The 14171-nt window shown below is 44.7% G+C and overlaps 2 protein-coding genes across 3 annotated transcripts; one reads left to right on the top strand and one right to left on the bottom strand.

Moving 5' to 3' along the window:
* The first annotated feature begins 268 nt into the window (after nt 1-268).
* On the top strand, nt 269-11084 carry tctn1 (tectonic family member 1). Its single transcript, XM_070913625.1, has 14 exons — nt 269-557; nt 984-1101; nt 2397-2530; nt 2716-2867; nt 2954-3056; nt 5450-5562; nt 5974-5994; nt 7808-7942; nt 8054-8179; nt 8784-8872; nt 8972-9109; nt 9214-9367; nt 10667-10798; nt 10896-11084. Exons 1-14 carry the CDS (start codon nt 269-271, stop codon nt 11040-11042), a joined length of 1851 nt encoding a protein of 616 aa, XP_070769726.1. The 3' UTR covers nt 11043-11084.
* Nucleotides 11085-11204: 120 nt separating this feature from the next.
* hvcn1 (hydrogen voltage-gated channel 1) lies at nt 11205-13808 on the bottom strand. 2 transcript variants are annotated; one of them, XM_070913576.1, is made up of 7 exons: nt 13772-13808; nt 12766-12993; nt 12478-12582; nt 12154-12385; nt 11869-11981; nt 11742-11790; nt 11205-11655 (listed from the first exon to the last, which is right to left on the bottom strand). In XM_070913576.1, the coding sequence occupies exons 2-7, from the start codon at nt 12940-12942 to the stop codon at nt 11483-11485; spliced, it is 849 nt and encodes a 282-aa protein (XP_070769677.1). In that variant the 5' UTR covers nt 12943-12993; nt 13772-13808; the 3' UTR covers nt 11205-11482. The 2 variants fall into 2 exon arrangements, with proteins under 2 accessions (XP_070769677.1, XP_070769678.1); XM_070913577.1 differs by lacking the exon at nt 11742-11790 and having other exon boundaries at nt 11516-11655.
* Between the last annotated feature and the right edge of the window lie 363 nt (nt 13809-14171).

The raw sequence follows: 14171 nt of genomic DNA, 5'->3' as shown, positions 1-14171 counted from the left end.
TCATCTCTCCACTTCATTTGTATTCAGGCCATACTTTTAGTGTTGCCTTAAATATGAAACCTAATATTGCTGTAGGAGTTAAGTACGACCGGAAGTTGGCAGTAATGCAGCATTAAGGAGGCCGGCTGCTGTTAAACCTCGAAGGAGACTGGACTGGAAGAGTTCCTTGCATGGACAGCAGGTGGCGGTAAGTGTTTCATAAAGGGCTAACTGTTAACGGAATGAAAGAAGAAGAAGAAGAAGAACCATAGAAACGCATCAAACAAAGATGGCGGCCTCAGCCGCTGGGTCCACTTTGAACTTCTTCTGCTTGTTTCTCTTGCTCACCGACGTCACCACAAACGAAAATACAACGAGCTACAACTTGAATACGACGGCTGTGTTTGGTGACCAGAACGTCACATATAATGTTACGGACGAGCGTACGACCACACAGCCCACAGAGGTTGACTCAACCCCGACACCGTCCGACAGCAGCACCGCGGAGCCCCTGAGACCGACTTTGCCCACTGAGCCCCTTCCCGTCTCCGGCCGCCTCCTCACTCCCGTCACTAACGGTAAGCCGACGTTTTACAATTCTCAATTGTGCTGGAATTCATTTTACAATAAATAATTTAAGTATTGTAACGGACTGGGTGACTGTTGTGTTATGGGTGTCACTGTTGAGAGATATTAGTTTAGCCAGTTCAAGATGTCGCAGTTCATGAGATTTCCAGGATGTCATTGAACATGTTATAAGCCTGACTGTTTGCTAATTAACTGCTAATTAATTTAGCTAATTGCCAGATCCTGTATGGCTTTGTAAACATTCATATATACAGCTCACATAATGGCCATGCAAGGCGTATTACTCCACACTTACTATGGTCATATCTGTATCAGATAGCTAGCCCAGGAGGTGTAGGTAGCATTGATTAACGAGCTTTGTTGTCCTGTTTTAACCTGAGCATTGCTGTGTGTGTGTGTGTGTGTGTGTGTGTCAGTTGACAGGTTGTGTCCCTGTGATGAGCACAAGGGTGTGTGTGACATCAACTGCTGCTGCGACAGAGAGTGCAGTGAGGAGGTGGCTCTGTTCACCGGCTGCTCAGTGGATACTATTAGGCAAGTCTCCCAGTAGGTCTAAAAGGAGGTGGGGGGTCTTGTTGCTATCGGTTGGCCACTCTGTGTGAGTCATAAATGTCAGTAACAATTGTTCATAAGCATCAGGAGGCAGGAAAGACAGCTGATTTCATTCGCTGTCAGTTCTCAAAAGCCACTTTTTTTTTCTCGAGTGTGGCTTATAAGTGAAACTCAACTCATCCTGCTGGCCTTTCAAATGTAAAAGCCTACCATGTCAGGGAGGGATTAGCCTGGCTCACTGGATGTAGGCTGCTGGGTCCAGTGAGCTCCTCCCAGAGCTAAAGCATAGGTAGGCTTCACCTCCAGGACGCCAACGATTGAGTTATGTTATGTCTTTGTTAACAGTAAAAGTTGTTAAATCACACAGTCTACATACACTCACCGGCTGCTTTATCAGGTACACCTTGCTAGTACCGTGTTGGACCCCCTTTTGCCTTCAAAACTGCCTTGGCGCGTCAAATCCTGCTGGAAGTAGCCATCGGAAGGTGGGTACACTGTGATCGTAAAGGGATGGACATGGTCAAAGTGTGCCAAGAAAATATCCCCCACACCATTACACCACCACCACCACCACCACCAGCCTGAACGGCTGATACATGGCAGGATGGATCCATGCTTTCCTGTTGTTTTCGCCAAATTCTGACCCTACCATCTGAATGTCGCAGCAGAAATCGAGACTCATCAGACCAAGCAACGTTTTTTCCTGTTTCCGGCTGACAGGAGTGGCACCCGGTGTGGTCTTCTGCTACCTTGGTTATAACGAGTGGTTATTCGAGTTATTGTTGCCATCTCGAACCAGTCTGGCCTTTCTCCTCTGACCTCTGGCACCAACAACCGCGCCACGTTCAAAGTCACTTAAATCACCTTTCTTCCCCATTCTGATCCTCGGTTTAAACTTCAGCAAGTCGTCTTGACCATGTCTACATGCTTAAATGCATTGAGTTGCTGCCATGTGATTGGCTGATTAGATATTTGCTTGTTGAACGAGCAGTTCAACAGGTGTACCTAATAAAGAGGCCGGTCAGTGTACACTGTTTACTATTTTATGTGGCGTTCTGTTTAGCGGGGATTTAACTTATTTATATCAATTTCAATGCCAGGGCTTGCCTCCCCACGTACAAATGTTCCACCAAAACAAGTCTCCCCCCCCCCCCCCCCCCAGAGCATTGAATCCTCAATTCATGTTTCTGACAGGTTTTACACATGGAAGTAACATCGGCCTACATACAGTACACGTTCAGGCTCATCCTCTGTGTTTATGTCCCTTTTGATTGCAGCGGCAGCAAGCAGCTGTGCAGCCGTGACGTAGCGTCCTACTCTTTAAGGAGCACAATCGATGGCTACTCGGAGCTACAGTCGTCCGTCCAGAAGGAGACCAATTACGACGTCTTCTGCATTCAGTCGCAGAACCGTGAGTCCTGAATGGTGTCCATTTGAAACTTAATTGGTACAGGTTAAGGCTGGTGTTGTTTTTCGTGTGCATAGAACGTCCTTGTAGACTGATATGGACCACAAACAATGTCACAAAGCACTTTATGATATCCCTTTCTCCGTCCCCAAGTCTGTCTCAGTTGCTGACTCTTTTGTTCTGTCTAGGTGTTGACGGATTATCTCACCCCTCGCCTGCCCTTCCGACTGACCGCAACTTTGACTCGCTCTTTAAACAAGTTGCCAGCTTTGTTTTCGGCTCACAGGGGGACAGCGGTCAGGTGTCCACCGCAGAGCTCCAGGCCTTGTCTGGATACCGGGTGAGTGTCTGTTTTGATGGAGTAACTGTTCATTTGCCTTTGTTTGTCTCAAATGCTCATTCTCCACTGATGGTTCATGGTTTCAGTATGGGGATGTGATGGTGACAGCAGGAGAGAGTGGACAGAGGGGGATGTTCTGGCTGCCAGCTCCTGGTGTCACTGCTGACTGCGTGGACACAAGTCCTGCAGGTAAGCTATCCCACCATAATGTGGGACAGTGTCACCTTTGCTGAACTGTGGCCACTGTGGCAATAGAGTGCTGCAGGAATGATTCTTAAAACATGGAAATTAGTTCAGTAAGTCAATATGTTTTTGGTTAGATGCCTGAGATAAGGTCTGTGGTTAACACAAGCTTAAGAGATTTACACGTTTTGTTCTACAACATAAAATACGTCAGTAGATACCCCCCCCCCACTGGTGAACTTTGAAGCTTTTACGCGTCTTAAAAAAGGCGGTCGCTAACAAGCAGCTAAATCGCAGACGTTAACGTCTTCGTGCCAAACACGGAAAGTCATCTACTCACTAGTCCGCCTTTACAGCCTCGCTGTGTTTATACTCTGTATCTATCTGTCTATATATCTATATCTATCTATATTCTCTTAAAAGTGAAGCTCAGTGGTGGTGACGGTGAAGTAATGCGACCGTGCTGTAGTTCATTTATAGCCTAATGTTAGCTTTTCACTTCTGGCGATTCCATTTACGCTTCAAAACTCCTAAAAACGGACCTGCATTCTGGGGGGATGTGAGATTTGGCATCCTAAAACACAGTGTAACGGTAGCACACATAGAGAAGAGTCATAAAGTCAGCAAGCAGACTCAGTAATGTCTATCTAAAATTAGCTAATTGCTGATAAGTTGAGCTGGGTGTGTTTTATTATTTTTTTTATGAATTCAAATTTTTCATTCAGAAGAGGAAGAATGTGTGATTCTACTGCACTCACCTGGCTTGGTTCCAGACCTCTGGATCAGTAGGTAGGTCTGGTGTTATCATTGTCAGCCGTTTCCCCCGGGTTGGATAAACAGTCGACCAATCACAGCTTTGTAGGCGGGATTAGGAATGGGAGGAATGGTCATTTTCCTAGCTAGCTAGCTAGCTACATGTATGTAATGAAAAATGTCAACACAAATATGTCCTCAAAAATAGTTGATGGTTGTTGTCAACTTACAGAGATAACAGCTCTCAGCTCTCTCAACATCTCAGCAGCTACAGTAATGATTGGTTAGGGCAAAAATAATAACCCTTCTTTTAAAAACAGAATGCAAACAGAATGTCAAATGTTTTATTTCCTCACTTTAACACTGACACGATAAGAACCAGAAGGCGTGGTTCTTATCCCCCACCACACCAGCATGTAACATACATACATAATGTGGAGAACTGATTTTCTTAAAAATCAGTTAGTAGAATAACTTTGTTAAGCAAAACAGTAGTGTAGTTTGGAAGAAAGTCTGCCCCGCAGGCACAAAGGTGCACAGCGTTTCTCATCCTCCTACACTTCAACAGCGTCATGACAACTTCTAACAACACAAGTCAGTTCAAGAATGTTCTATTTGTGATTGGACCTGCAGAGGTTACTCCTGGACATGTCGCATGACTGCTGTCATAATGCATGCAACCTGCAACAAACACGGTACAAAGTGCAGCACAAATAAAAGTGAAAACACAGTGAAGGTTGATTGGTTGAATTACACCCTGTAACATCTGGGTTATACAGCAGACATGCTGGCGAGTGCATGCTATTTCTGACATATAGGCCACACTATTTAAGTCTAATAACATTAGTTAAGTTACTCATATTTCCTGTGATGTTAGAAATCGAGTGGAAACCCAACTTAAAGACAAACTTCAAGAGGAACCTGAAGCTAGCATGCACAAGCCAACCGTAACTGAAAATGTGCTAACTCAAGAAAAGACTAGTTTTACCAAACAGCAATGATCAATTCTTGGTGGCGCTCTACCATCACGCGGGACGTAGAGCAGGGAAGAGCGGGTTGGGAGTTTGAGTCCCTAACCCTAACCCCCGTTATGTCAAAGTGTCCTTGAGCAAGACACTGAACCCAAAGTGAAGACCATTTACCATTTACTGTCGTGCACACTAGTCTAGTACACACAAAACACGCTGTCTGATGTCGGGAGGGAAAACCAGAAAACATTTCCTCCATAAAACCCAATCCAGTATCACCAAAATCACTCCAGCGGTATAGTCTGTCGTGCCTGCAGACTATAATCCAGTGATTGATTTAGTGATAAAATCTGTTAACAGATGGACAGCTCTACCATTAGTCATGATTGCACGTATTAATATTCTTAAAATGATATATGTGTTTTGTTTAGGTGGGCCTTTTATGTTCAATGTGAAGTGTATGTTTTTGTATGTTGCGTGGAAAATAAAATAAACATATTTTGTCAAAGAAAAAACCTGCATCAGTTCAACGTGTCTTTCAAATCCACAGCTTGCTAAGAGTGTTAAAGGTTGAAAGTCTTATTTCATTGAAATGCCTTGTTTCAAACATGCTTGAAATAGTTAGCATTTTTCATTTTTTGTGTTGTCGCTTCAGTCGTTCCCGTTTGTCCTCCCCAGCGTTCCTAAAGGATCAGAGCAGTCGGTGTTCCCGGCGTGTGGTCCTGGAGCAGGACTGCAGCACTCTGCTGGCCCTCAGCATGGACACCTACACTAACATCCAGCTCTTTGCTGTGAGTCCCACGTCTGCTCTGCCTTTGCTCTAAGATGTTATCAGTCAGAGATGTTCAATGCACTCGCGAGTTCCCTAACTTTGTGGAAGTGCAACACTTAATGAAGTATGAATACAAAAATGCTCTTTTTTTTTTTAAATAAGAAAACAAAGTAAAATGGATGTTTGTACATAAGTTGCACAATCAGAATCAGAAATACTTTATTGATCCCCGGGGGGAAATTGTACAATACCGGTGCTCCCATTCAAGAGTAGAAAGTAGCATAATTTAGAACTAAAAGTATGTACAAAATATAAGAATAAGAAATAGAAAATAAAAAATATACACATGAAGATGAACTACTATTGTGTTGGACCTGCTAAACTCACACGGAGATGTTAAACTAAATCTTCTTTTTTTTCTACTCTACAGGGGAAGAATGAAGATGCAGCAGTAAGTATGCCTACTTTTTGTGTATTTGTTTGACTCTGAAACAATCAGTTGGTTAGTTAGCTTTTTTTTTTTGAAGCAGAAATAAAAGAAAATTCCCGTCTTTGAAAACTGGATTTTGGACTGTTGGTTGGACAAAACAAGCAATTTGAATATATAAACTTGGCTCTGAGAAATGATAATATTTTTTTAATTGCAATATATTGTATGTAATGTAAAGTGGTCACATGACCATCGTAATGATAGGGATTTTGGAATATGTAGGTGTTATTGGGTGCTATAAAACAATGACGGAGCTGCGTAAAAGTCTGTTAAAAAAACATTCACATGCCATCACAGTCCCCGCCTAACCAGGAAATTTAGCAAGACGCTGCCACCGTAAAACATGTCTCCTTTCAACTTGCCACACGATAAGTTAGCACAGACAAGAGAGTTGAGGTGAAATGCTGCAATGCAAAGACAGGAAAATTACATTTCTTTATGCTCAGTTCCGAAGAAGAAGGAAGTAATAGTGTATTGCACCACACTTTTGGGAGTAGTTAATCAAACCACGCTGGCAGTGTCTAGATCTGTTACCTTCCATACATTTCCTTTCTCTTTTTATTGTGGTATGAAAATCACCCAGCAGGAACTTGCAACCTGGTTGAGATTATGTTATCCACCACAGAGAACATCTGGTCTGCTTTTATTTATGTCAAATTTATGTGTTGTAATGCATATCTGTAAAAATGGACACCAATGGAAACCAATGGCTGTCTGAAATGTTGGTAAAACACACAAGATTAAGGCTGTACTGGAAACCGCCTACTATACTGGCAGTATACGTACTGGTTCGGCCAAAATGGTAGCATGTAGTATGCAAACAAAAGCAAAATACGCAGTACGTCCAAAAACACCCGGATGTCGTACTGACTCGGGGAAAAAAAATCTCCAGTATACGTTGGCCCAGTCAATCTCGCCTGCTGTGTCCCGCAATGCAAAGTGCTGGCGGTGGTTTGCCATTAAACGTTACGTAAACGTTTCTGAACACATCTGAGGCGAGAGATAAGCGACCCAGTTACCGAATCGTCACTCGTATTAGATCTACAAGGCCTCATTTAAAAGTTTGTTCCGACTTTCGTAAGGCAGGAGGGCGGCTTAACACCTGCATGATTATTACTTTCCGCTTTCCAAAAGGTAAACCGGCTCAGCCTGGCCGGGCATACTGCGAAAAACATCGATTTGACAGTTTCCCACTACATACTGATATAAGAAGCAGTGTGCTGCATGTACTGCATACGGCTGTCGGTAATATGTAGTAGGCGGTTTCGAATACAGCCATGCTAGCAGCTCTGGGAGTCAGCAATACCTCCAGCTAAATGCTAATGTCAGCAAGAAAACTTTGCTCACAATGACAACGTTAACGTGCTGATGTTTAGCAGGTATACTTTTCCCATGTTCACAATCGTAGCCTAGCGCGTCAGCACACCAACGTACGCTAACTAGCGCTTTATGTCGGACAGGTTACTTTTTCAATTCATCCTGAGGGGAACATGAAGGCGTGTCACGGCAAAATGTCATGGCAATCCATCCAATAGTTGTTGGGACGTTTTACTCAAAACCACACGCGAAGCCCATGTTGGTGGCAGATGAAAAGTCATTAGGATCCTTTTGTTGCAAAGGATGTCCGTACAAAATGTCATGGCAATCCGTCCAGTCGTTGTTGAGATATTTCGGTCTGGACTAAAGAGATCTAAATGAGAGCAGAGGATGAATATGAAAAATGTTTGGGTTAATAAAAGTTGACTAATGTGGGTGTTTCTGCCGTTTGCCGGAGGTTGTTCCCGTGGAGGTGTCTTCAGTTGTCCTGCAGTCTGTGGATGGGACTCAGACTGAGCTACAGATCAGCGGCGGAGGAAGCCTCAACCCCGTTCTCCTGAACCCGGCCCTCTGTGCCAATGTGGTGCTGAAGGTGAGTCGACCAGACTCCAAACACGTGACACGTCCGAAGGGAAGTACCTGGATTACATTTGTTTAATGACTTCGGCTCCTTGGACCAATGAGACATCTTTGTCTCCATTAGGTTGTCTATGTGATTAAGTACAACCCAGCTGGTGAGGTAGTGAATGCGACGGTGTCTCTGGTGCTCGGATTTGTCCGCGAAGCAGCACTGCCCCTGGAGCAGGAGTTTCACATCACATTTGTCCAGGTAGCGGTCTAAACAAGACGTTTTTCTATTGTCTATGTTGCACTCAGAACTCCTATCTGAAGTATTTACTTTTTTTTTTTAAATGTGTATGATTTGAAATGATAGACACAGGAAGATGTCGTCAATATGGTGGGAGCAAAGGCATTCAGATCGTGACTGCGGTGTTTGTGTACACAAATATGAAGAATAATAGCATTTTCCACCCAGGGGGGTTCTAAAGGTAACAAGCCGCAATGAAACAAACATAACAAAACAAAACACCACTCGTATCTGCTGCAAAGCCAGAGTCCGCTGACTGGGCCTCCCGATCTGTTTTACCAAGATCAGACTGTGGTCTGCAGGAAATTAAAAAAACAAATCCTCTCCACAACCCCCTCCCCCCATGGCTGCTGCTGCTGGACCTGAAACGTTTGCCCTGGCTACAGCCCTGTACACGCTACCTGTCAAAATGCCTGGATTATGGACACATGGGGGTTTTGCTCCTGAGGGTTTTAAGTTCGCCTGTTTTCTGACTCGGATTAAGTCAAAATGTATAAATGTAGTTGTGTGCAAACTGTAGATGTAATGTCACGAAAGCGTACTTTGTCTTGTGTCTAATGAACAGGAGGATGGGGTGGAGGTGGCGGTCCACTACAGTGGAAACCCAGGTTATGTGGTCGGACTGCCTCTTGTGTCCGGAACAAGAACAGCAGAATATCCTTTTCCTGCCTGGATCTTTTTTTAGGGTTTAGGGTACTGACAGTTTGATGTGCTACAAGGCCCCCAGGATATGTCCTTAACAGTTCACTTCACTGGGATTGCTAGAGGCATAGGCCCCAGAGACACACTGTCTCTTCTCCACAGTGCCGAGGACCAGGACTGTCTGCGGGGACCACATCAGCGCTCCCCTGTCCTGTTTGGTGTGGACTCTGTGTCCGGCTGCACGTTAAGGCAGGACATCCTAACACTCGACAAATGATAAATGTGGTACAAGGCACACAGGTACAGTATTTCCTCATGTCTTAATACATGTGTGGTGGTCTTTGTCCCTGCAGACTGGAGGATGCTGCCAACTGCTCCCTGGTCTGTCAGGTGCTTCTGGATACTCTGAGAGGACCAAACTATCCCCAGTATGTGGCTTCCTTTGGAAACTCCCCATTAGACTACCCGCTGGACTGGGTGCCAATCAAGACCGACTTCAATCCCGGGGTGAGCACAGTTTGAAAAACAGGAAAGAGGTCTCGTTCTCGAAAGGGCTCTAGGCAAATCCCGAATCCGACTGGAGAAGTGTAAGCCAAGCCAGAACCCAGTCCAGTGCACATCATCATCTTAAAGCTGGAGTGCGGGACTGGGCTGGAGTGCTGGTTAACCATATCACAAACACACACAGCCCATATTCAGACACTGTGCCTTTAAACGAGCCATCAGGACTTCCTGTAAGGTTGTGATGTCACAACTATACAGTCACTGCACTCAGCCACGCCCCCCAGCAGGCACCTGCACGGCCACCAAGTACAGGGACGCTCATCCACCCGCGCTCTGCTCAGGAACTACTCTTCAAGTGTTTGGAGGTTGTTCAGTTTGTCTAAAACAGCTTGTTTCAGACAGAGGGGGGAACTGAGGGGGCTGCATGAAGGGCCAGGAGGAGATACATAAGGACTTTTTTGAACTGTGAATCATGCAAAGCTGCTCTAGTGGAGCCCCAGAATAAAAATATAGAGCTGAAGTGAGCATAATGTGGGACCTTTTAAAACATTTCAGCGAAATGTTATTTTATGAGACAGTTAAAGTCAAGAAGGACTTTTCTACTTTTCCCTTTTTTATTTCCAAAAATAAAATTTTTCATTACTTGTAGGATTTCCAATGTGTATTGCTCCGTGGTATTTTTGTATGTTAAATGACATCTGAACCTATATTGATTGTTGGGATCCTGTATGCCTTTGCTAATCACATCCCCCTTTTTTTTTTAAAGGGGACCTATTCTGCTCATTCCCAGCTCTATATTTGTATTTTTGTGATTCCACTGAAGCAGCTTTGCATGACTCACAGTTCAACAAAGTCCTGATTCATCTTATTCTGGCCCGTCTTGCAGCCCCTCAGTTCCCCCCCTCTGTCTGAAGCAAGCTGTTAGAGCTCCTGTCTCTGGAGCAGAGATACCATATAAGGACATCCGTGCCTGTCTGACATCAGATAGACCCGGAGGTTGAAACAACTGAAACGGAGCGTTCACAGCAGTCTGCAGCCTGAGCTTTTGGCTCACAGGGATCACGTTTACATACATTTACCTCATTATTTGGCAACTTTGGCGACATTTAGTATGAATATCCGACATTGTAACATTATATATGACCGAAAGTAAGGAAAAGCATAATAGGTCCTCTTTAATACAACATACAATACATCGTGTGCTACTTTGTAGATTCTTCCGTTTCCACAGCTGAAAACACATTAATACAACATGCTTTATGTTGCGGGGACACAATCCAGCCGTGTGTTTGTGATTTGCAGGAAGCACCGAGTTGCAGCATCCCGTTGTCACTTCATTTAGAAATCGAATGGACTAAACACGGATCTTTGGTGAACCCCCAGGCTCAGATTGTGAGCATCAAAGAAGTCATCCAAACCAACACCACCAGTTTGGTAAGACTCGCCTTTTTTTTTTTTTTTTTCCCCTCCCAGAAATACACTCGCAGGTCGCAACGGTCCACTCACTGCTACTGTGTCCGTCCTCCCACAGGCCCTGCTGTCCGGAGGCAGCAGCGTCCTGCCGATCAGGAGCTCGGCGGCCTTCATACCGGTCTCCGGTGCTGCGCTTCCTGGTTACAGAGCCGCGCCCGTCATCAACGCCAAACTGCCCTTCGACTTCTTCTTCCCTTTTGTGTGAACGCTCCCGCCCACCGGTGTGTACGCCACCATTTACCATGCACGCTGCTATGTGTATGCTGTATATTGTGTGAATAATGTAAATAGGATTTTTGTAAGAAGGTTATTTAACAAACAAGTTTTTTTTTTTTTTTTAATAAATGAAATCATTGTATTTGTTTGAATCAGATTTTTTATTTTTTTTACACAACATACAATACATTCAAATGTCACTAAGCAGATGTAAATTTAGTTTTATGTACAAGTCATCAGTCTGAGGAATGTTATGGGGTGATTCCCAGTAGCATCTGAATATCTGACAACAACACGCAGGCAGCTTTAACTGGTTTCCATCCTGGAAACCTGATACATGGACCTACTGATACCAGATTAACAGGTAACGCAGTAACGGATAAGGTTCTGTAAACTGAAATCAGGTCTAAAATGAAAAAAAAAGGTTTATCATGGAATGTGCAGTTTGAAAGTAAAAAAAAAAAAAAAAAAAAAAAAAAAAAAAAGATGGTGCAGAAAGGTACATGATATGAATGACATTAGCTCCATACAGTTAGCTGGATGAGTCAGAAGTCTATGCCGTGCTTCTTCAGGAGGGCTTGAAGTTTCTGGTTCTCTTGTTCCTTGAGACAGACAAGAGAGAGAAGAGTCAGCCTTTTGTTGGACCTCCATTCAGAGCTTTCACACCGCACTGTCACTTCAACTTTACTTTTGGCGGGTACGATGTCATCATGACCGGTGAGAACCAATTGCCAGAGCTACACAAAAAAAAAAGTTGTAATGAACTAAAGTTACTGAGTCGAGTATTTCGCATTGAAGCGTCTGGAAGGACTCACCAGTTTGTCACCGCGCTCCTGCAGCTGCGTGACTCTCTCAACGAGGTGGTCGTAGCTGTCCTTCAGCTTGTGGATCTTCTGGTGCGCCCGGGTCTTCACTGACACCAGGATACCTTCAAAAACACATTCAGAGCGCAGCTGTTGTCCGCGTGTAGCGACATTTTGAGTTCAAGCGCGAAAGCCTTAGAAAATGAAATCGGGTAAATTTATATCACCATAAAAACTCATAACTCTCGTCCACGCCCCGCACATGCTTGTAGGCGTGCAGCGACCGCGTTTACTGACCGTTGATAATTCTGGCCACCCTCCAGAGTCGCAGCAGGATCAGGAGACCCATCCCATCAAAGGCGTCCTCGTGGAAGATGAAGATGATGTCCAGCATGAAGGAGATCACCACCACGAAACCGTCGAACACCTCAAACGTGTGCTGAAAGAACTCCAGGCGGTAAGCAAACAGCTTGCCAGCCAGCTCCACCATGAAGAACGTGAGAAGAGCCAAGCTCAGGTAGTGAAACACCTGCCAACAAAACAAAACAAAAAAAAAGCACTTATCGTGTCAGTAAATCACGTTATATGACAACTACTTGCTTTGGAGTGAGTGGACATCACCTCGGGAGCAATGTGGCCATGTTCCAACTTGATGACAGCCAGATCTATAAGCAGCTCTGCCAGGACAAAGATGGCATCCAGGATTACCAGACACACCACCAACACCTGGAAGCAAAGTCAAGACTATCAGTGCACGGTGACGATGTCACCTCTTAAAAAGGATGTTTTTTATTTTATATTTCCAATAGCTGTACCCAAATCAGTGGCATCACAGTGGGCAAACCATAAAACTTGCTTTCAGAACGCTGGATCACTGACAATGCATTGAAAATGACCAGAGTGGCGTACCTGGAACCGATCGGAGCTGTAGAGCCTTTGCAGCGATTCCCTGAAGGTCAGCGTGGTGGGAAACTGGCCGGTGGCCGGACTCAGCTCCTCGCTGGCCACGTGCAGCTCTTCCTCCTCCAACTCGACTGGCTGCTGCTGGTCGCCCACCGTGGTGAAATACTTCAGGTACCGAGCCATGGCGGCGGGCTCTGGGAAAAGGAGTTGGGCCGCGTCCCCACCTCAGCTCACCTCCAGAGGGAAGGTGCGATGATAGTAAAAAAGCTTTGTCATTGATGTCAGCATCAGGGCAGATTTGTCCACATGTTATACAATCTGAGTTTACTTCTCCTTTTTTTTGGGGGGGGGGTGTTGCAACATGGTATTGAGAAAGCAAACCATCTCTCTGGTGTCAACCCACACACACACACACACACAGTGAGTGTTCACAGTTGAGGTGGAAGACATCCACCTAATATAATAATAATCCCCCCCCCCCCCCCCCCCCCCACACCCCCCTCTTAATTGCCTCTACTTCCCCTGTCTGCACAGTTAATGAAGAGATGACAGACAGCACCAAACTCCACTCATTTTCTGGTGAACTTGACGGCGTTACGACTTTTCAGCTGGAAAAGCTCTGATTGAACTTTTTGCAAATAACACACCAAAAGGAAGAGCTGTGACATGTTTTATGTCAGGCGTTCCTTCCATGAAGATGTGGAAAGACAGTCACGGGATATATATATATATAAAAGTGAATTAAATATGAATGGCCTGTAGCACTCGCGGCGGTCAACGGACTCCTGTGAACTTGGTGGCGAAGAATTTCCAACTTTTCCAACCAGGTTTTGCACAGATCGGCGCAGCAGCTCTGTTCGTCGTTAAAGGGGTCGCAGCTGTGTGACAGCAGACTGAAACTCGTGATAAAAACATCCGTCCGACTAGTTTTTTTGCCAACCAAGCGGTTTTTTTTTTTTTTACTGACAGTAACGTTAAACAATCTGGGTCAGATTCGGCAGAAATGGCTTACCTTCGTCTTCTCCACTTTGTCCCTGAATACTTTTCACACGGCGCTCCTCTGAGAGGCAAACAAGAAAAAAAGAACTCTTGAACAGTTAACTTTGAGCGGAGAAAAAAAAAAAACTCCGCCTTCGCCTCAAACCAACCCCCGTCCTGTTCCGTCCACGGACAGCATCCTGCCGAACTGCGTTTAAAAAATGTGGCGGTTTTGTGTTGTCTCAAAACAAACCCACTGAAAGGCACCGCAGACTGTGGCAGCGTTTCTAAAATGGTAGGCCGTCAAATAAATGCTTCTTGATAGATTATATGGGTGGCCGAATTAAAGATTTGCTCCTTCCATATTTCGGACAAGGTCCTCGATAGTAATTATATAACATATGTGCATGTTTGCAAGCAATTCGCATTAAATC

This window comes from Enoplosus armatus, chromosome 10, assembly GCF_043641665.1.
Source record: "Enoplosus armatus isolate fEnoArm2 chromosome 10, fEnoArm2.hap1, whole genome shotgun sequence".
In the NCBI taxonomy this organism is placed as follows: domain Eukaryota; kingdom Metazoa; phylum Chordata; class Actinopteri; order Centrarchiformes; family Enoplosidae; genus Enoplosus; species Enoplosus armatus.
Note: the sequence above shows the minus strand (reverse complement) of the source record. Positions and strands in the feature narration are given on the sequence as shown.

Excerpts from the sequence above, each read along its gene's own strand:
- tctn1 (XM_070913625.1), top strand. The coding sequence starts at position 269 with ATGGCGGCCTCAGCCGCTGGGTCCACTTTGAACTTCTTCTGCTTGTTT. Across the intron at positions 2,531-2,715 it reads CTGCATTCAGTCGCAGAACC|GTGTTGACGGATTATCTCAC; the intron begins GTGAGTCCTGAA and ends TGTTCTGTCTAG. Across the intron at positions 3,057-5,449 it reads CGTGGACACAAGTCCTGCAG|CGTTCCTAAAGGATCAGAGC; the intron begins GTAAGCTATCCC and ends TGTCCTCCCCAG.
- hvcn1 (XM_070913576.1), bottom strand. The coding sequence starts at position 12,942 with ATGGCTCGGTACCTGAAGTATTTCACCACGGTGGGCGACCAGCAGCAG. Across the intron at positions 12,386-12,477 it reads ATGGCCACATTGCTCCCGAG|GTGTTTCACTACCTGAGCTT; the intron begins GTGATGTCCACT and ends TTTTGTTGGCAG. Across the intron at positions 11,982-12,153 it reads GGTGGCCAGAATTATCAACG|GTATCCTGGTGTCAGTGAAG; the intron begins GTCAGTAAACGC and ends GTGTTTTTGAAG.